General features: G+C 52.0%; 1 protein-coding gene across 4 annotated transcripts in view; it reads left to right on the top strand.

Moving 5' to 3' along the window:
* MYO18B (myosin XVIIIB) overlaps nucleotides 1–20,139 on the top strand; it is a 239,338-nt gene that overhangs the window by 187,293 nt on the left and 31,906 nt on the right. For all 4 annotated transcript variants that reach the window (XM_018061067.1, XM_018061070.1, XM_018061069.1 and 1 more), the window contains exon 40: nucleotides 17,359–17,489. In XM_018061067.1, the coding sequence (XP_017916556.1) occupies nucleotides 17,359–17,489 (131 nt within the window). The remainder of the gene's footprint in view (nucleotides 1–17,358; nucleotides 17,490–20,139) is intronic.

Raw genomic sequence — 20,139 nt, 5'->3', positions numbered from 1 at the left:
TTTTAGTTCGCTGATTCCTAGAATGTCGACGTTCACTCTTGCCATCTCTTGTTTGACCACCTCCAATTTGCCTTGATTCATGGACCTGACATTCCAGGTTCCTCTGCAATATTGCTCTTTACAGCATTGGACCTTGCTTCTATCACCAGTCACATCCACAGCTGGGTACTGTTTTTGCTTTGGCTCCATCCCTTCATTCTTTCTGGGGTTATTTCTCCACTGATTTCCAGTAGTGTGTTGGGCACCTACTGACCTGGGGAGTTCCTCTTTCAGTACCTATCAATTTGCCTTTTCATACTGTTCATGGGGTTCTCAACGCAAGAATACTAAAGTGGCTTGCCATTCCCTTCTCCAGTGGACCACATTCTCTCCGACCTCTCCACCATAACCCGCCCATCTTGTGTTGTCCCATGGGCATGGCCTAGTTTCATTGAGTTAGACAAGGCTGTGGTCCTAGTGTGATTAGATTGACTAGTTTTCTGTGAGTATGGTTTCAGTGTGTCTGCCCTCTGATGCCCTCTTGCAACACCTACCATCTTACTTGGGTTTCCTCTTACCTTGGGCATTGGGCGTGGGCTACAGTCCATGTGGTTGCCAAGAGTGGGACATGACTGAGCCACTTCACTTTGACTTTTCACTCTCACTTTCAGGCATAAAGAATGCACACTGAACAAAGCCTGACAGAAGTGGCAGAGAACTCGGAGACTGGGTGCAAACCTCAGTGCCACCACCTCCTGTTGTGTGACTTTGGTCCAGACGCTCACCTTCTGTGTCTCTGTCATCTTAGAAAATAGGGGTAATTATTGCAAGTCCCTCACAGCCCTTCAGGGAAGATTTAATGAGATAATGCGTTTGAATGCTTATCACAGTGCCAGGCACAAACCAAAGGCACTGTCACATCATCACCATCATCCCTGTCTTAATCTGCTCTGGCTGTTGTGACAAAATGCTGCAGACCGGGTGGCTTCTAAACAACAGAAATTTGGCACTCGTAGTTCCAGAGGTTGGGAAGTCCAAGGTCAGGTCACCAGCACGGTCGCACTCTTGTGAGGGTTCTCTTCCTGGTTCATAGCTGGTGCTTCTTGCTGTGTCCTCAAGTGACGGAAAGGTCAAGGACTCTCTCTGCCATCTAATCCCATTCATGTGGGCTCCATCCTCATGACCTAATCACCTCCAAAGGCCCCACCTACAAGTACCATCGCCTCAAGGGTTAGGATTTCAGCAGAGACATGAAGTGCAGGCAGACATTCAGAGCAAGCGGTCATCATCACTGTCACCTCCATCATCACCACGACCACCATCAGCATCCTAATGGCCATCCTAATCACCACCCCCCACCACCTCATCATCACCATGACCACCATCCCCACCACCACCACCATCCTCATGCTCATCACCACCACCGGCATCACCACGAGGGGAGACCTAGCACGCAAGAGCCCCTTGGAGAACAGACTGAGCTTCCGAGCAGAGGCATAAGCCTAGGCAGTGGTTAAATCATTCCCAGTTGGACAATTCTTGGAATTATCTCCGACGTGCTACGTCCCCCTTGTGACCTGGGGTCCATAGACGCCTCCTTATCTGTGCTCAGTGTCCTGGGCACCAGTCTCATTGGGATTCTATTCTTTGCCCAGTCTTGCCTTGCCTGCATTCCAGGTAAATGACACAGAGCCCATCCTGCTGCATGTCACCCCTGGCACACTCCCACTTAGATAATTAGAATCAACACATTCATTTCCCTAACAGCATTCTTCTCTTCCCTCCTGAAAAGTTTTCAAATGGAAGAAGAAAGGCAGAAACAAGCTCCATCTGTCCTTGTTCAGACAATTTTCAGCTGTCCACAGCTGACATCCACCCAGCTGGGCAGCCGAGCCAGGCTTCCTGTTCGCATTTGGTGGGAGGTGACACGATGCTGTTATTAAAGGTTGGCAGTGGTTTAGACACACAGCATCCTGCTGTAGGGAGGCTTAAAAACAAACACTTGGGGAATTCTTCCGACTCCAGCCTTTGTGAACTAATTGTTTGGCGGGTGGGGAAAAAAAGACGACTGATGTGACTTCTCAGCAAACAAAAGGAAAAGAACTCAGGAAATAACATGATTTTCACTTCTTCCTGAGAGTGTGTCCAAATTTCAAGAGGTCGCACGTAATCACCATAATGGTTTCTGTAAAGCCCAAGGTAATAAATAGTTTAGACTTTTGCAGGCCTTACTATATCTGTCACAACTACTCAACTCTGCTATAGCACAAACGCAGCCAGAGAATGAGTCAATGAACAATGCATGTTCCAATAAAACGTTATTTATAAACACAGGCACAGGCCAGATTTGACCCAGGGAGCCGGAGTTTTCACCTTGTTTAAAACAAGTTGAAAGGGCTTCATCAAGTGTTGGGATTTGCACAGCAAACTCACAGACCTACTTTAGAGGTTCCAAGGGGACCCACTCAGACTTGGGCCCACATTGAGGACTATTTTGCCTGGTTCAGACCACGTGTCTCCCAGGACAGCGTCTGGCCTCCAGAGAGGGATTGAGAGGAGGAAGGAGCTTCAACGGGCTGCCGCTGGCATGTTCCCTGGTGCCGGGAGAAAATTTGAGGGAAACTAGTGAGAGGGCATTGGACCCATACCTGTCTTCCCGAAGTCCCGGCCCCCTGAGCTGAGCAAGAGATGACCCTAAGCACCTGCAAGGGCAGGACAGACAGACCTTGGAGAGCCCGGGGCCCCGCTGCGAGGTAATGAGTCTGTTCATCCCAGAGGCTGGTGCCACTGGGCTGTAACCTTGAGATGTGCAGGGAAAAGAGACAGCGGAGAGCTCGGCGGTTGTGTTTCCTTCCTGCTGGGTCAATAAATGAATACATGGACCGTGAGCGGCCAAGTGGCAGTTGTAATATTAGATTCCATCAAAAGGAAGATCACAGAAGTGCGTGGAGGGAGCTTCCTTCCACCTCTCCATGTCTCCCCGCTGGGAGCCGGGCTTGCTGTTGTCGCGGTCTGGGCGGAGGGAGGCAGGGAAGCCAGGAGCTGACACGTACTGCCTGTCCGCGCCGTGGCACACCTCGTGCCGTCTTGTTAAATCAGCATTTCGAACCGTATGAGCAAGGTGGTATTTTTTATCTCTCTCTCACACATTTTAAAGAGGCTTGCAAGAGGTGAAGTGACTTGCCCAAGGCTGGATGGCTTGGCGACGGGACATGTAATCAGTCTCTTAGGCGCCGAAACCTGTGCTTTCAGTCGAAATGGTCTTTCTCAAAGCTCAAGTGCCCACGGATCACCCAGGGCTGTTGTGAAAATGTCCAGCAGATCTGGGACAGGGCCTGAGAGCGCGTGTCTGACCGGCAGCATGGTGGTGCGGCTGCCGCTGGCCGTGCACGGACCTCATGGGAGTGTGGCTGCCGGCACATCACACCCTCTCCTCATTCCAGAGCCGCTGGAGTCACCAGTTGGGGAGCTTTATGTTTTTAGGATGAGGTCACACAGTGAGTGGGAAGTGGTTTGTTCAGGATTCAAATCCACATCTGTCTCATCCGGAGTCTGTGTCTTCTTAAGTCTCTCCCCACTATTACGCCTTTAGCTTGGCCCTCAGCTGGGGTCGATTTTGCCCCTCGTGGAGTGTTTGCAGTATCTGGAGACATTATTGTTTGGTACAACTTAGGGACAGGGCGCTGCATCCATCTAGCGGGTTAGAGGCCAAGGATGCCGTCTCTCAGTGTCCTGAAACACCCAGGACCACTCTCCTGACCCCGCCACAGAGAATCACATGGCCCCAGATGACAGTAATACTGACGTTGAGAAACCCTGCACTTGAGCTCAGCCTCCTTCAGTCCAGAAAATCAAGTCCATCCAGAGCCCCTCTCTGGAGAGCACATAGTGCCCTCGAATTAGACGAGTCAGCATTTGAAAGCGTCCCGCAAAAGCGGCATGAATCAGCGAGGATCATAACTAACAAAAACGTCCATTTCCCAGTCAGTGGGTGGAACTTTCCGCTACTCTGAAGCGAGGCCAGGGCGTTTGGGTCTCTGTCGCATGCTCTTGCCTCAGCAGATGGAAGTCAGTCAAGTCTAGAAACGACTGTCTTAATCTCTGGACATTGTCACGCTTGGCTGCCCGGTGTTGATTGGGGCCTTTTGCTGTTTGTATCGCCCATGCTGTTTTCTCTGACAGTAGCTCCCCGACCTCCACCTGTTCCTCGGCCAGACAGCATTGACTCTGGTCCAAGCCCAGGAAGGGCCAGAATCCAGCACTGATCGCCAATACCAATAACTCTGGTCCGGGTTCTTCCTGATCAATTCTTGGGGAGATGGTATCTAATAAGACTATCGATGAGGGTTGATTTACCTAGGGAGAGGGGCGGGAATTGCTCTCCCCACTTGCTTACCACAGTTCATTCGTGATGGTACTTTGGTTTGTTTGAGAGTGCCAGCCGGGGCTTTGGTCGTGATGAAGCCATCAGATGCGGCTGAAAAAAGATCTGAAGGAGGAGGCAGTGTGATAAGTAACGTTTCGGATGCACCCGGCTCTTCACAGCTCACAGAGCACCTGAGCGCGCGCCGAGCCTCCCAGTGCTCTGTGCTGGAGATCAGGCAGGGACTGAATTGCCGCCTCCCGTGAGGTTGAGGCGGCAGGCTCGAGGGTGTGCTCTTTGGTGCCTGGGGAGCCCGTGCGGAGGCGGGGCCTGTTTCCCGGTCTCGAGGCCCGGGTGGGGCTCAGTCTCTCCCTGTGCTGACCCTTGCGGGCCGTGCCTGCCTGGCACAGCTGGTGGGATATGGTCCCATGCTTTGGTCACAGCTGGCTTGGGTGACTTTACTCCCAGCCTGTCTTCCGACTTCTGGATCTATAGGCAGTGTCTGCAGCCCCCAGCCAGGTCTCTCCTGGGATATTCTGGACGCCTCCGGGTGCTGATAGGGACGAGACTGAACTTCTCCTAAGGGGTTGGCACGTTGGCAGTAATGGTTCTGTCCGAGAGCAGGAAAGAGGGATGATGTTTATCAAGCATAAAACTTACTATGTTTTATGCAACATTTCAAGCACTTTCCATCTATGAATCTTCAGCTAGACCCACAGCGCAGTGATGCAATCAGCACTCCCACTTTACAGATGAGGAGACTGAGGGTCAGGGAGGTGGGGAACAGACTGCTAACAGTCATGCTAGAAGTGGTGGGGCTGGGTCGCAAGCCCCTGTTTGTGTCAGTTGAGGACCCATGGTGATAAGACTGCATGCTGCCCCCACTGTCAATGTAGAGCTGGGAGAGTTTAAAGCTGAAGCATCTATGGGATGGCTTCTAAGTTCCAGGTGCTGCTTTAGGCATTTGGGATATTAGGCTGAGTACAGCCCTACTCAAAGGAGCTCAATATAACAGGAAATTAGAAATTAATTACAGTCTTGTGGGGTGTGTGTTTATCCCAGGGACTTGTCCCAGTGCCCAGAGGTGAAAGTGACTGATTCTACTGAGGAGAGCCAGAGAGGTCATCTGGAAGAGGTGGCTGTGGAATGGGTCTTGAAGGATGAATAGGAGTTTGCTTTTCAGAGCAGAGCAGCACGTTCCAGGTGGAGGAATGGTAGGTGTGAAGGCACAGAGGCGTGAAAGGGCACAGCATGGCTGGGTGCTGGTGAAGACTGTGGTGATTACTGGTGTGTGGGTGCAGAGCGTGGGCGGTGGAAGGAGAGGAACCTTGGAAGGTGGGTTGAGAGAAAGACTCTGGAAGGCTTGCTCAGCTCAACTGCACAGTCTGGACTTGGGAAAGTGAAGAAGCACTGAGGCTATTGAGCAGGAGAGGACTTGATCAGATTAAAAAGATTCTCCCTTAGATGCTGTGTGGAATATGGATTGGCGAGGGGGCTGGATTAAAGAGAGAAGGGCCAGTTTAAGACGATGAGAAGCCTCAGGAGATGGTGATGGACACTGAATTTACAAGGGGATGGAGAGCAGGGGAAGGAAGCAGAGACCAGCCCACTGTGTTGATGAGATTCTTGAGGCTCAGAGGAGGGGCTGGGGGTACATAGTGATAAGTCATTCTCACACTTCAGTGTCTTTGGATGGAAATCCCAGAGGCCAGTTGAGAAGTTTCAAAGTCCGATCTCTCCATTTCTGCAGTCACATGGGGTCGTGGGCCGGGGAGATCTATGAGCTTCATTTCCATTTAAATTGAAATAAGACGTGTCAAAGGTGGCCTGATAATTACTGCCTGGAACAATGGCTCTCTGATGCGGGAAGCAGGGTCGGTGTACTCCGTACAGAGAATTTCTCCGTCTGAGACTTAATTACGTTGATATGATTATTCGTCTGTCAGGAAAATCGGGTGGCGCAGATATGTCGTATTTGCGTTGGAGCAGAAAAAATGAAAAGCCTCTTTGGCTTTTTTCAGGAGGCAGTGGGTGGATGGCTCTGGGAAGTGGGGAGCAGGGTGTTTGGAGTTCAGCCCAGGTCGGGATGCCTGTCAGCAGCGGCGGGTTTTGTGAGGGCCCCCCGCGTGTCAGCCTCGAGAGGGTTGGACTCCGGTGACAGTTCTGTGCCCCTTCCTGAAGATGCTGTAGGAGAAGTCAGGCTGGGGGTGATTCTAGGGCCGGGAGGGCTGTGAGCTCTGAGTAGTTAGAACTGTAAGGAACTTCAGAGAAGTTTTATCGGCAAACCTTGTGACCCTGAGGCGCTCAGCAGAGTTGCCTGCTGGTGTCTCCAAGCCTGATCACGCTGCCCTCCTCCATCCCATCCTGCCAGCCCCGGAGACCCTCAGCCACATCCCCCTTCTGTGTGTGAGGGTCTCCTACCCTCCCAGGGAAGCTGTGCCTCCTGCCACGCCCCACCTGTCAGGGGAAACACGGGACCCAAAGAATCAAGTACAGAGCCCCCTTCTCAGACTGCAGCCCCAGCCCATGGCGCTGTTATAACTCAAGGAGCTGCAGCCGGGGTTTAGGCAAAAAGTGGCTTTATCCAAAGCGTGAGAACAGAGAAAGGAGAGGGGAATGCTTGCTGACGGTGAGACGACCTGGGTGGGACTGGCTCAAGTTCTGCTACTGCTTCTGCCACCCTGGGGCCCAGCAACCTTGGCCAGGCGGCGTCCTGCCCTGGGCCCCTGGTGTGTGACGTACGTGTCCACAGATCTTTGCGTGCTGCTTGGATGTGCGTAGTGAGTGCACCTGAGACTGTCTACAGCCCGGCTCTTTATCTCCTAGATTTTGAACAGCCCAAGTCACCTAAAATACTAACCTTCTAGAAAGCGATTAAGACTCTTGGGCAATAGCCGGGGGCATTTTAAAACAATCAGCCAAAAACACCAGAAGGGAAGGGAAGGAAAGACGGCAAGCAGGTGCCCAGAGCGCCACACTATCTTCTGCCTGGAGACTGATGGAGGGTCCTGGCGGCAGCTGCGGGGGGAGGTGTGGGCAGGCGCCCAGGTCCCCTGCTCGTGTAACTCCCTTCTGCCTTTACTATAAAACTCTTACCCGATTGTGTGTCAGATAGATGTGTCTGTACACACCTGTAGAAGTGAACACAGAACGGAAATACGGCAACACAGTCATTAAGAAGGATTGTCCCCCAGGTGACAGACTTAAGGGCATTTTTCTTCTATTTTTTGGCCACGGATTGAAGCTGTACTCCTGCAGTGGAAGCGCAGTATCTCAACCACTGGATCACCAGGGAAGTCCCAGGGGCAATTTTTAGCTGTTTTTTTTTTTAATATATTTTCTAAATTCTCTTTAGTGAACCCTATTAGAACCAGAAAAGAAAGGAAATTGTGCCTTAAAAAAAAAGAAAGAAAGAAAAGAAAGATCCCACAGTATTAGTTTGTTCGATTTGCCGTAGCCCAGTACCACAAACCAGGTAGCTTGGTGAAACGACAACATATTGTCTCACGTTCTGGACGTGAGAAGTCAGAAATCAGCATGTTCACAGGGCATTGCTCCTCTGAAGGTGCCAGAGAAGAAACTGTTTCGTGCCTTTGACCTGGCGGTTTGCTGGCAGCCTTTGATGTTCCTACGATTCTAAGTGCGTCCCTCCAGCCCTCTGTCTCCATGCAGCGCTCTCCCTCTGAGTCTTCACTTCATCTCCCCTTTCTTTGTGACCATCTCCTTTTCCAAATCTCCCTCCTCTTGTGAGGACACAGTCACTGGATGGGGCCCATCCTCATGACCTCATTCTAACTGAATTGCCTCTGTGAAGATCTTACCTCCATGTACAGTCGCGTTCTGAGCCACTGGGGATTAGGATTTAAACATATCCTGGGCAGGGGGGAAGATCCATAACAGAATCTATAAACAAATGTGTTCCGAGAAGAATTTCAGGATTCCTACAGGGTTTTCCTCTGAGAATGGGATAGTCAATCGAGATGAGGCCTATGTGTGAAGAAATGTCCGTGTTACTGTGGGAACCAGCTTCTGGGAGGGTTCTCAGTGGTCCCCATCTCTGCGTCCATACCCCTGTATAGCCTCCTCCATCTTTTTTTTTTTTTTTTTCCAAAGCGTTTATGTATTTATTTGGCTGCACCGGACCCTAGCTGTGGTGCACGGGACCTTTGAGCTCCTTTGCAGCACATGGCATCTCTAGTTGCAGCATGCAGGGTCTTTTTTTAGTTGCAGCAGCCATTCTGTAAGCTGTGGCGTGTGGGATCTAGTTCCCTGACCAGGGATGGAACCTGGGCCCCCCGCACTGGGGGCGCAGAGTCTTAGCCACTAAGCCACAGGGGATGTCTCAGCCTCTTCCATGTTGTGTCAGAGCTGGTTCGTGTGACCAGTAGATTGTCAGCAGCAATGATATGTCCCTTTGAGGCTGGGTTCTGAAAGGTCTTGGGTGTTTGCCTTGCTCTCCCTCGGATCACTTGCTCTGGTAAAACCAGCAGCCACCACGTCATGTGGACACTCAAGCAGCTCAGCAGAGCCCTCATGGCAGGGAACTGAGGCCTCCAGCCGATAGCCTTGTCGGTGAATTTTTTTGGGAAGGACTCTCCAGCTTCAGGGAGACCTTCAGACCAGCGTAGCCCTGGCTGACATCTTTACTAGAACATCATGATAAAACCTGTATGAGTTTCCCATCACCGCTGTAGCAAATTACCACAAACTTCATAGCTTTAAAACAACACCGTTTATTCTCAGTTAATGATAAGGTCAGAAGTCCAAAATGAGTCTCACGGGGTTAAAGTCAAGGTGAAAAGAGGCCTAGCTCCTTCTGGAGGCCCCAGGGGATGACCCGTTCCTTGCATCCTCCAGCTTGTAGGGGCAGCCAGCATTTCTTGGCCTCTGGCTGCATCACTCCGATCGGGGATTCCATCACAGCAGCACTGCTTTCTTCCCCATGGACCCCCCTTGCCTCCCTTATGTAAGAACCCTTAGGTTACAGTTAGGGCCCACCCAGAGTATCCACAGAATCCGGATAATCCCTCATCTCAAGATTTTTGATTCAGTGACATCTGCAAAATTCCCCTTGCCATCCAAATCCAACGTCATCACATATTTTGGGGATTAGGACGTGGGCATCTTTAGGAGCCTTATTCACCCTCCCTTAGACCGTGAGCCAGAACCACACAGATAAGCCACCTCTGAATTCCCGGCCAACAGAAAACCGTGAGAGATAATGAATGATATTTGATATTTCCAAACGACTAGGTGTTGAGGCAATTTGTTATGTAGCAATAAATAACTAACGCAGACTGGAGGTTGTAATCTAGCATTTGGTTGTAACACTTGGCACTCATAATTCTGGATTTATTGCAGTGTCTTCCTTGAAATATGCAAGTAGAGAAGTGTGCAAATCACAGAAGTATACAGTTGGATGAGTTTTGTTTTTTTTTTTACAGACTGAAAACACCCTGTCTGTCTTTAATAACAAAGCCTGGGATGTAGCCCAGAGGCTCTGTACCGGTAATTCTCCTGTGTCTGCTCAGATTCATTCTTGCCCCTTCTCTGCTCTGAACTACAGGAAGCTGTTTTCCCAGCTTTCCTTCTGGTAGGTTCAGCCAGTGGAAGGCAGTGACGGACAATAGAAAGAGAAGAGGAGGAGAAGAGAGTGTTCTCCCTCTCTCTACACTACCCTGAGGAGGAGGGCAGGCCTGGCCGCAGCTCAGCCTCTGTAAGCCTGTGTCCCGTCAGGGACCCTCCTCCCTGACAGCAGCACCCACTGGGTAGCCCTGCCGTTGCCCGACTTCTTGCCTTTTCCTTCCAGCCCTGGGTGAGCAGTACCTTCCTGCTGTTGCTAATCTCTTCTGGCTTCTCATCTTCCCCATCACCTGGAAAACCAGTTCCCTATATTAAATTCCTCTGGTTGAATGATCTAGAGCGATTTCTATCTTCCTGACTGATAGAGGCTTCCTTGGAGGCATTACATTAAATCCTTCTGACTTCAACAAAAAAAGCATCAGGTTCATAGAATTCATTTTCTGAAAAATGAGGCTATCCTCACTATACAGTCCCTGCAGGTTTCATATTTTCAAAGTCTTCACTTGGAAAGAAGGAAACAGGAGCATTTGTTACGTATCAAGTACGAGCCACAGTATTAGGTATACCAGCTGTACGCAGTTTACCTATTTCACTTGTTCCTCCCAATACTGTTTATCGTGGAATAATACTGTCATTCTAACAGATGAGAGCCTGGAAGCCAGAAAGGGCTGGTGGCTCTTGAGCAGTCACGCGGCGCTTCATGTTCACCTTGTCCTAAGGCCAGTGCTCCTCCCGCTGCTCCCACGGTGGTGGCAGTGGGCATCTCCCCCTCCCCGCCCACCGGGGTGGCTCCCTAGGTGTGGTGGGCTTCAGCTTCCCTCGGTCCCAGAGAGCACCCCTCAGTTTCAAGGAGAAATACCCCCTACCCAACCAGCTGATATAAGTTTCTTCTTTGAGGATTGAGGAGGCATTTCCAGGATGATTGAGGTTATATCAAGTGTTGGCAGGGTTGGTGGTTCCATTTGATGCTGGCGATGGAGCAGAGGGCAGCCCCGGGGAGAAGCACTTAGCTGGTTGGTTTAGAGAGTAAACTCGGGCCCCACATTGCCTGTGACCCATTAGACATGCCTACCGCAGGCAAAGAAAAGGGATGGGAGGGCTTGTGAGATTATTTCCTGCCCCTTTGGAAACAGGCAGGCCTGAGCTTGAACCTGTGCGTCACTGTCCAGCTGGGTGACTTTGGGCTCTCTGACGAGTCACTCTGTGTCTGTTGCATCATTAAAATACAGTAAAAAAATTTGCAGGACTGTTTTGAAGAGAGGGTGTTGCCTAGTGACAGCCAGCTTCTCCCTAGTCCTGCTTCCAGGTGGAGCTGGGGCTCCTTTTCAGCTTCTCCTGTTGCAGAGGGCGGCCTCCGGAGCATGCAGGCTCAGTAGCTGTGGCACACAGGGCTTCTTTAGTTGTGGCACGTGGGCTTAGTTGCCCAGCGGCAGGTGGGAGCTTAGTTCCCCAACCAGGGATCGAACCCACGTCCCCTGCATTGGAAGGCGGATTCTTAACCACTGGACCACCACCCTCAGTCTTAAATAAGGGAATCTGATGCATCATCTGGGGTTTTCTAAGACTCAATGGACGTGAATCTGAGTGAACTCCGGGAGTTGGTGATGGACAGGGAGGCCTGGCGTGCTGCGATTCATGGGGTTGCAAAGAGTCAGACACGGCTGAGCGACTGAACTGAAGGGGTGCCCCAGCTCTTTCTCAGAGGGGGACTGAATACTTCCTGCTGGTGCTCACTCCATTGCCATCATGACACAACGCACGGGGCCCTTCCTTCCAGGCACGTGACCTTTGCACAATTTAAGTGAAACTGTGGTGGTTCCTCGTACCTCACCCTACAGAGGTAGTAATTCCACTGTGACTTTGTTGTAGTATTCTTGGGTTACTTTTTATGGGTTTCTACTGTATATGACTCCGAGGGTTCTTAGAAAGATGATGTGAGAGAAGGTTTTTCAGACACTTAGCGCCATGCCTGCCCACGTGAGAGACAGAAATAAATGCGTTCATTTATTAATTATTCACAGACACTTGTTAACTACATGCTGTGTGTATCTGTAAATACACATGTGCACACACATTCACACATATACACATTTATATATATTTACATTTATGTTTTCATATACGATATGCATATGTTATATAAACATGCATTTTGTATATGTTTCTACAGCTTATGTATGTGTGTATAATTTTCTTAACACCAGGCTCTGTAAATAAAGTTTCTGTTTGTCTTTAGCACATCAAAAACGAATAACAAGATGATTTCTCATCAGGTGCTGGGGATGTTTCCAGATAGTCTGCTCTATACTATAAACTGTGCTGTGCTTAGTTGCTCGGTCATGTCCAGCTCTGTGACCCCGTGGACTGTAGCCCACCAGGATCCTCTGTCCATGGGATTCTCCAGCCAGGAATACTAGAGTGGGTTGCCATGCCCTTCCCCAGGGGATCTTCCCAACCCAGGGATCGAATCCAGGTCTCCTGCATTGCAGGTGGATTCTTTACCATCTGAGTCCCAGGGAAGCCCATACTATAAACTAGGTAAAATTAACTTTGGGAAGCCCTGTGGGATACCCCCAGAGGTGAACAAGGCAACCTCCAGAGCCGCAGAGAGTGACATATGAGAGTGTGTGTCTCCAGACAGAAGAGGGGCCTCTGAAGGTGGAGATGCCCTGGGCAGAGGAACCAGACGATGGTTTTAAATATTAGCCTCTAATTGAACCTCACAAGAGGAGACGATGTTAACTGCAGCCTCTAATTGCATGAACTGTTCCCTACATGAGCAGCTCCACACAGCATGTGCCAGGGGGAGCGGCTTGGGCGTGTAACGGGCTGGCGAGCCTCCCACATAACGCACGGGCGGCCAGCGCACACGCACAGCCCGCGCCCTTGTGTTGCTGTCCGCATGCGTGGTCTGTGCTATGCGCAGCTAAGCGAGCGTCGCCCCGTCCCTCTGCTTGCCTCTTGCAGTCGTGCAGTAACACCATTCACTCAATCCTGGGACATCTCGAGTGCCTGCTCTGTTCTAGACTCAGCAATACAGGTAGGTTAGGGCCCTAGAGGAACGATGCTCCGTGGAAGTTAGGATTTTGTCTATACCTGCCGCACCTGGATCAGTACTGGCACATAGTTCATGCTCAATAAATGTTTACTGAACGAATGATATGTAATATGCATACATAATGCCTACATATATATAATGAACCTAGACTTTATGTTAGTGTTACATGTCTGTTACAATGTATGTATCACTCCCAGGTGATGCTAGTGGCACAGAACCAGCCTGCTAATGCGGGTTCGATCCCTGTGTTGGGAAGATCCCCTGGAGGAGGAAACAGCAACCCACTCCAGTATTCTTGCCTGGAGAATCCCATGGACAGAGGAGCCTGGCACACTGCAGTCCATGGGGTCGCGAAGAGTCAGACACGGCTGAAGCTACTGAGCACACAGTCACTGTGTTATAGCTACAGAGTGATAAGGACTTATGGGTTATTTGTTAGTGGGTTTCTGCTGTATACATCTTACTATCTAAATAGTTTCATAGCCTAATTTTTCCTCCAGCTTCTTCCTGCCCCATGTCCCTAAAAAGGAAAAAACACAGAAGACCACAAGCTCACCCTTGGCCTCGAAAACGCAACCTCATTTGTGTAGCGGCAGTCCTGACCAACCGCGGGTCCGGGAGGTGGAAGAAGGCCCAGCCCTCCCTCGTGCCCTCTTCTCCTGGTGCCCCCCTCCCGTGTCTCTCGAGCTGTCTCTGGCACGGGCTTGTTTTGTCTGCCTCCAAGAGACTGGTGGGGCCGCCGCATCCACTTCGCCTAATGACTTGGTCTCCGCAATCAGCGGACTACCTGCTTTTTGAGCTGAAGCAGGGAAGGTGTGCTGATTGCTGATTACACAGACTCTGAATTTCCCAAATCCATCTTCTCGGGAGGTTTCCGCTGGGCATGATGTGCACCCCCAGGCAAATTGGAGGGTGGAGCCCAGAGGGCCAGGGGCATGGTGGAGAGTGAGGGGGCAGTCGCAGGTCCCGGAACCACCTGCCTCATCCGTCTGTGGATGGTTTTCTTGCTCTTGACCCTCCTTGCTGTCTAGGTAACTCACCCTTTAAGCTGCCCTTGCTTTCCACCCCTGCTTCTCCTCTGCAGATGGTGAAAAGCTTTCAGAGGCCTGCATTCCAGCCTCCTTATTCTCTGTGTGACCTTGGCGGACCACCTCAGTGCTGTGGGGGCACCCACCTGGTTGCTACTTGTTCCCCTGTCAGAATTAAAAGATAGTAACACCACTGCTGTCCAAGCCTTTCCTCTCTGCCACGCTCATTCTGTGCTCACAGCAGCCCTGTGAAGGGGCCACTGCTGCCTCCATTTTACCTGTGGGGATCAGAGAGGTTGAGTAACTTGCTGAAGGTCACACAGCCTGTGGGTGGGAGAGCTTGGATTTGAACCCAGGCATCCTGGCTCCAGAGCCTGCTTTCATGATCATGATAGTGTGGATCGGACCCACCTCAGGTCCCCATTTCCTCTGCTCAGCTGCTTAGTCCCAGCCCAGAGCCCCCATCCCGAAGACCCAGTACCTGCACCGTCCCCGTCCTCTGTCCCCCAGGAGGGCCCCTGCAGGTCAAAGTTGGAGGGCCTCCTCTGCACGATGCTAACATGGGCCAGGGTCACCCAGGCGCAACTGGGAGGGGACATCCGGGCTCCTCTAGCTTGGCTCACATGGCACAAGGGCCTCACCTGAGAACCTAAGACCTGGCTGCCTCACTTTGCGGTCTCTCGACTGTGTGACCATAGGCGGGTCTTCTTGCTGCTCTGGTGCTCAGTCTCCTCATCTCTAACAGGAACGTTCACCACGTGCCTGGCCTGGCCCTGATGTGCCTGGCATGCCTGACGTGCCTGGCATGGCCCTGAAGGGGCCGTTGGGTAGCATCTTTGTGTCTTAGAAACACACTGATGCCTCGTCCCCTCGCCTCCCAGGGACGCTGTCATCCTGGCCCACTAGCAAGGAGCTGAGCTCGGGCGACGCTTCTGCCGTCTCCTGGGATTGTGCACCCAGCCATCTTCCTGGTGTCTCGATGAGCTGACAAGAACCCCCTCGCTGTCCCACAGTGTGTGTTATTTCCTCTGACAGTCCACCAGCCTCCTGCCTGGGGGCCCCTGCCTCAGACCGCCTCTCACCTCATCAGCACCGAGATGGGGATTTCACAGCTGGCAGTTTCAATCAGCCATGATATTCCACCAGCCCCTGTGCGCACCCCCCCACCTCTCCACGCCGCCCCTTCCCTCGTCAGCCGGGCTTGACCCTTCCGCTTCCTCGGTCTTTGCTCACTGTCTCTCTCAAATTGAAAAAGACACACAATCAGGGAAAAGGCACAGACTTACCATACCGTGGATGGACCAGCTGGCCTGCTACAGGGATCTGAATGTGTCCCTGCAAAGGGAGCCCTGGGCCTTGCTGGCTTTCCCAGGGGCAAGCAGACAGAGCCCCAGAAAGATCACTGGCCAGTGAGCGAGGCAGACCAGAGGTCTGCCCCTGCTGCCCCGGGTGACTTCCCTGGCCTCAGTTTCCTCATCTGCAAAATAAAGAAAAGGCATCCCAGGCCCAGAGAAGGGCTATAATGTTGGTGAGTCTCAGGGGGAGCTGAGAGCCATACTTAAATGGACGCACAGTCCTTCCGTTTCACCCTTCGCGCTCTCGTCAGCTGGTATATACCTGTTGCCTAAGACAACAGTCAAAAAGAAACTTGACCTAAGAGCAGCCTGAAGGAAAAACCCTATCCCTCACCCACCTTTGCTCCTGTCTGTAAATATCCTCGGCTCTCCACGTGCTTTCCCAGCTGCACGTGTGCTGTTTGCATGGAGACCTGGGCCTCATATTTTCTGTTCTTTTCTGCTTGCTTGACATTATTTTGCGAAGGGTTCCCCGCTGGCGCCACCCTGATTGCTAGTGTTGGCTTCTGTCTAAGCATCAGAGTGGCACACCGCACTGCAGCTTCCCTACCAGTCCCCGTGGCTGGGCGGCGGGGCGGCTCTCGGGCTCTCGGTGCCATCAGTAGCTCCATTCCCAGCGTCCTCGGGTCCAGGGCCTTGCCCTGCACGCCCCCCTTTCTAATGTTTATCACTTACTCTATTGTTGGTTGCGCTGGGTCTTCATTGCTGCACACTGGCTTTCTCTAGCTGCGGTGCCCGAGCGTCTAATTGCGGTGGCTCTCTGGTTGCAGAGCACAGTCTCTAGGCACACAGACTTCAGTAGTGGTGACTCGCAGGCTCAGTAGTTGTGACACATGGGCTTAGTTGCCCTGCGGCGTGTGGGATCTTCCCAGACCAGGAGTCGAACTCGTGTCCCCTGCATTGGCAGGCAGCTTCTTAACCTCCGGACCAGCAGGGAACCTCTGCCTTTTGACTCTATTCCCCGCTAGGATTAGCTCCCAGAAGGTGGGTCTCTGGGTTGAACCCAGGGTTTCTCAGGCTGAACGCTGGTGACACTCGTGTGAAGTAATCGGTCCTCAGTGGTGGGGGCTGCTCTGTGAACTGAGGACGCTGGACAGCACCTTTGGCCTCTGCTCTGCGAGAGGCCACCAGACCCCTGTGTGACAACCAGCAACGCCTCTACACAGCGTCCCCTGGAGGGCAGACTCACTCTCAGCTGACAGTCATTGTGTGAATGGGGAGCAGTGTGTGGAAAACATCACACATGGCAGTCAGAGGCTTTCCAGAGAGTCTGGATGAAATCCAATTAGAGCTGAAAGTAACCGGTTGAGCACAGGTGGAGTCTGCTGCACCCGCTTCAGTTCCAGCTCGAGTTTCAGTCAAGCCTCCCCTAGGCCTCAGCTCTTCATCTGTGAGATGGGGACAGTGATAGAGCCGTTTGCCAGGCTCATGAGCAGAGAGTGAGGGCAGGATCCCAAAACGCTGAATGAAGCACTGGGCATGGAAAGGTCTCAGTACACGTCAGCGGTGCTGGCCAGCTCCAGAGGGAGCTGGGGTTTCTGTCTTTGCCCGTGCTGCCTTTGAGGGTGGTGGGAGTGCTGAGGGAGCCTGGGTGGCAGAGTTGAGAGGAACCCGCTCTTCTGCCCTCCCTGCAACCTCCCGCTCCACATCCACCCCGGGGCAGGACTCAGCCTCCAGAACCGGCCTCAGTGGCTCTCCTGGGAAACATCACTGAGTCTTACTTCTGCCATCCATGCAGGGCGTTCTGTGTGGGGTTGCACAGGCTGGGTCCAGAATTTCTGGTGTGTGTGAGCTCCTGAGGCATCTATTTCAGAGGAGTCTGAAATCTGCAGCATCTGTCTGAGGCTCCATAAGCCCTTCCTTAGGGAGAGCCCCTCGTGGGTACCCACCACGTCACAGGGTCCCGGTGAACACCAGGCTCCTCCCCAGAGCTCTCGTAAGTGAGTGGGGGTCTCACCCAGGGCCAACGTGTGCGGTGGCCTCTGTCCCCAGGAGAAGTACGTGGAGGAGCTCGCCGCGATACGACAGACCCTGCAGACTGACCTGGAGACGTCCATCCGCCGGATCGCCGACCTGCAAGCGGCCTTGGAGGAGGTGGCCTCCAGCGACAGCGACACAGAGAGGTAACCTGCGAGGGGCGGGCGGGGCTGCGCCCTGGGGGCTCTGCGGTCTTCAGGGGACAGGGCTCCCCTCTCCAGGAGTGCTGGGGGTGGGAGGGTAACAGGCCGGCTCAGGCGAGCAGAGGCGGGATGCTCCCTGCTGGTGGAACCGTCCTTGCTGTGGTCCTGGGCTGGTGACCGCTGCTCGGAGGCGTGTAGCTGCCAACTCCCCCGTGAAGGTGTTCATTTCAACATCCGTGTGGTACAGACCCAGCACACTCACCATGTTCTGGCCTCTAAATGAAGGGCTTTATCTAAAAAATCCTCAGTTTGTGCAAAAATCGCTTCCACGCCAATAGCCTGAGGATTTCTACGACGCCCCACTAATGTGCACAGCTGTGAAATTGCTGGTAAAATGGCAAATCCTGATCCTGCAGCCGCTTCCCGGCTCATGGTCGCATTCAGGGTGCCCGTCCTCCACACCCACCCACCAGTTTTATTAGAGTCATGACAGGACCAGCGTCTGTCATTACAAACCCCCGGCGTCAATACTACCCACTCCGTGCTTGGGCTGGCTTCTCCGTTAATAGAAATGCTAGAGCTTTGCATTAATTATAAAGGGAATTAATGATTGTATATACAAGCATTGGAGGTTTTTACAAATGAGCAAAACTTTTAAACCATTTTTACTTGCACAAATGTAGATTGCTTTTCTAATAAACAGTAAAAGTTCTAAAAATAACAAGACTGGAAAGAGGCAGAGAGTCTGTTCTTGGAGGTACAGGGACAGGCTGGGCAGGTGTGACAGGGAAGCAGGGGCAACAGCTTGTGAAACAGCCTGTGTTCAGGACAGTGTGAGGGGTGTGATGGTCACAGGACCCCCGGTGTGAAAAAATGGCATCTTGGACCTGGACGAGCCCAGGCTGTGCGTGGGATTCTTGCAGCTGGAAGAGGGGGCGGCTTGGGGAGGGCGCAGGTGCTGCCTTTCATCCAGCCCGATTTCCAATCAGGGATCCAGGGGTTCAAGTTTGTCAAGTAGCTGGCTCAGATGATAAAGAATCTGCCTGAGGTGTAGGAGACATGGGTTTGATGCCTGGATGGGAAAGATCCCCTAAAGAAGTAAATGGCAACCCAGTCTAGTATTCTTGCTTGGAGAATCCCATGGACAATGGAGCGTGGTGGGCTTCAGTCCATGGGGGTTAAAAGAGTCCGACACAACTTACCAACTAAACTAACACCTGTGTTCTTATCTGGAGAATCCCCTGGACAAAGGGGCCTGGTTGGCTGCAGTCATTGGGGTCGCAAAGAATCAGGCATGACTGAGCGACCTAGCACTTTTACTTGTCTCCAGTTATTCAACCTCTCTGAGTCTCAGTCTCTTCATCTGTAAGATGGGTTGATAATAAGAAGTAAGTGAAAACATCCGACCCTGGCACAGACCCTTGCACTTGGCGGGGCTCAGCCATCGTCAGTTTCGTTCACTGGTCCCTGTGATCGGTTCTGCCTGTTCCATGCCACACTGAGCTGGGTGTTTGTCTCAGGCAACTTGCTTCTTGTCATCCTGTGTCTCTGTCTTAGAGACACAGGGAGATTGAATAACTTGCCCAGGGCAGGCGGAAGTTAAATTCCTGAGGAGTAGAGAGGGAGGAGAGCACAGGGCTGCCTCCCGGAGCCCGCATTCCGTGTGTGTGTCCCTGCCCGCGAATACAGTGGGCAGACTACGGATGAAGCACGAGACTATAGCGGGAGTTACAAAGACAGAGAACTCGATGCTTTGAGGAATAGCACCTGGCCTCTCTGAGAGGAAGAGCTGAACTGAAACCTGGGTTGAAAGAAGGAGCCAGAGGCAGGAGCTCCGGAGAAAAGTGAGTCAGGGCCGACAAGGAGTGTTCTGACCAGCCTGCCCAAGTGAGGTGAATGGGAAAGAGCGAGAATCTCCTGCTCTTCTTCCTTCCCTCTCTCCCACCTTTCTTCATCTTTTGAAGTGGCCCACAGTGTCCTCATGAAGCACCCCAGGACCCCAGGCAAGATCAGCAGCATGACCCATGAGTCCACGGAGGAACGAGAACCTGGGGCTTTTTGTTCAGAATCACTTCAGTTCAGTTCAGTTACTCAGTCGTGTCCAACTCTTTGCGACCCCATGGACTGCAGCATGCCAGGCTTCCCTTCCATCACCAACTCCCAGAGCTTGCTCAAACTCATGTCCATTGAGTCGGTGATGCCATCCAACCATCTCATCCTCTGTTGTCGCCTTCTCCTCCCGCCTTCAGTCTTTTCCAGCATCAGGGTCTTTTCAAATGAGTCAGCTCTTCGCATCAGGTGGCCAAAGTATTGTAGTTTCAGCTCCAGCATCAGTCCTTCCAATGAATATTCAGGACTGATTTCCTTTAGGATGGACTGGTTGGACCTCCTAGCAGTCCAAGGGACTCGCAAGAGTCTTTTCCAGCACCACAGTTCAAAAGCATCAATTCTTCGGTGCTGGTGCTCAGCTTTCTTTATAGTCCAGTTCTTAACATCGTTGACACGACTACTGGAAAAAAACAGCTTTGACTAGACGGACCTTTGTTGGCAAAGTAATGTCTCTGCTTTTTAATATGCTGTCTAGGTTGGTCATAACTTTTCTTCCAAGGAGCAAGCGTCTTTTAATTTCATGACTGCAGTCACCATCTGCAGT

This window comes from Capra hircus, chromosome 17 (genome assembly GCF_001704415.2).
Source record: "Capra hircus breed San Clemente chromosome 17, ASM170441v1, whole genome shotgun sequence".
NCBI classification, from domain to species: Eukaryota; Metazoa; Chordata; class Mammalia; order Artiodactyla; family Bovidae; genus Capra; species Capra hircus.
This window is presented reverse-complemented; position numbering and strand designations above follow the sequence as displayed.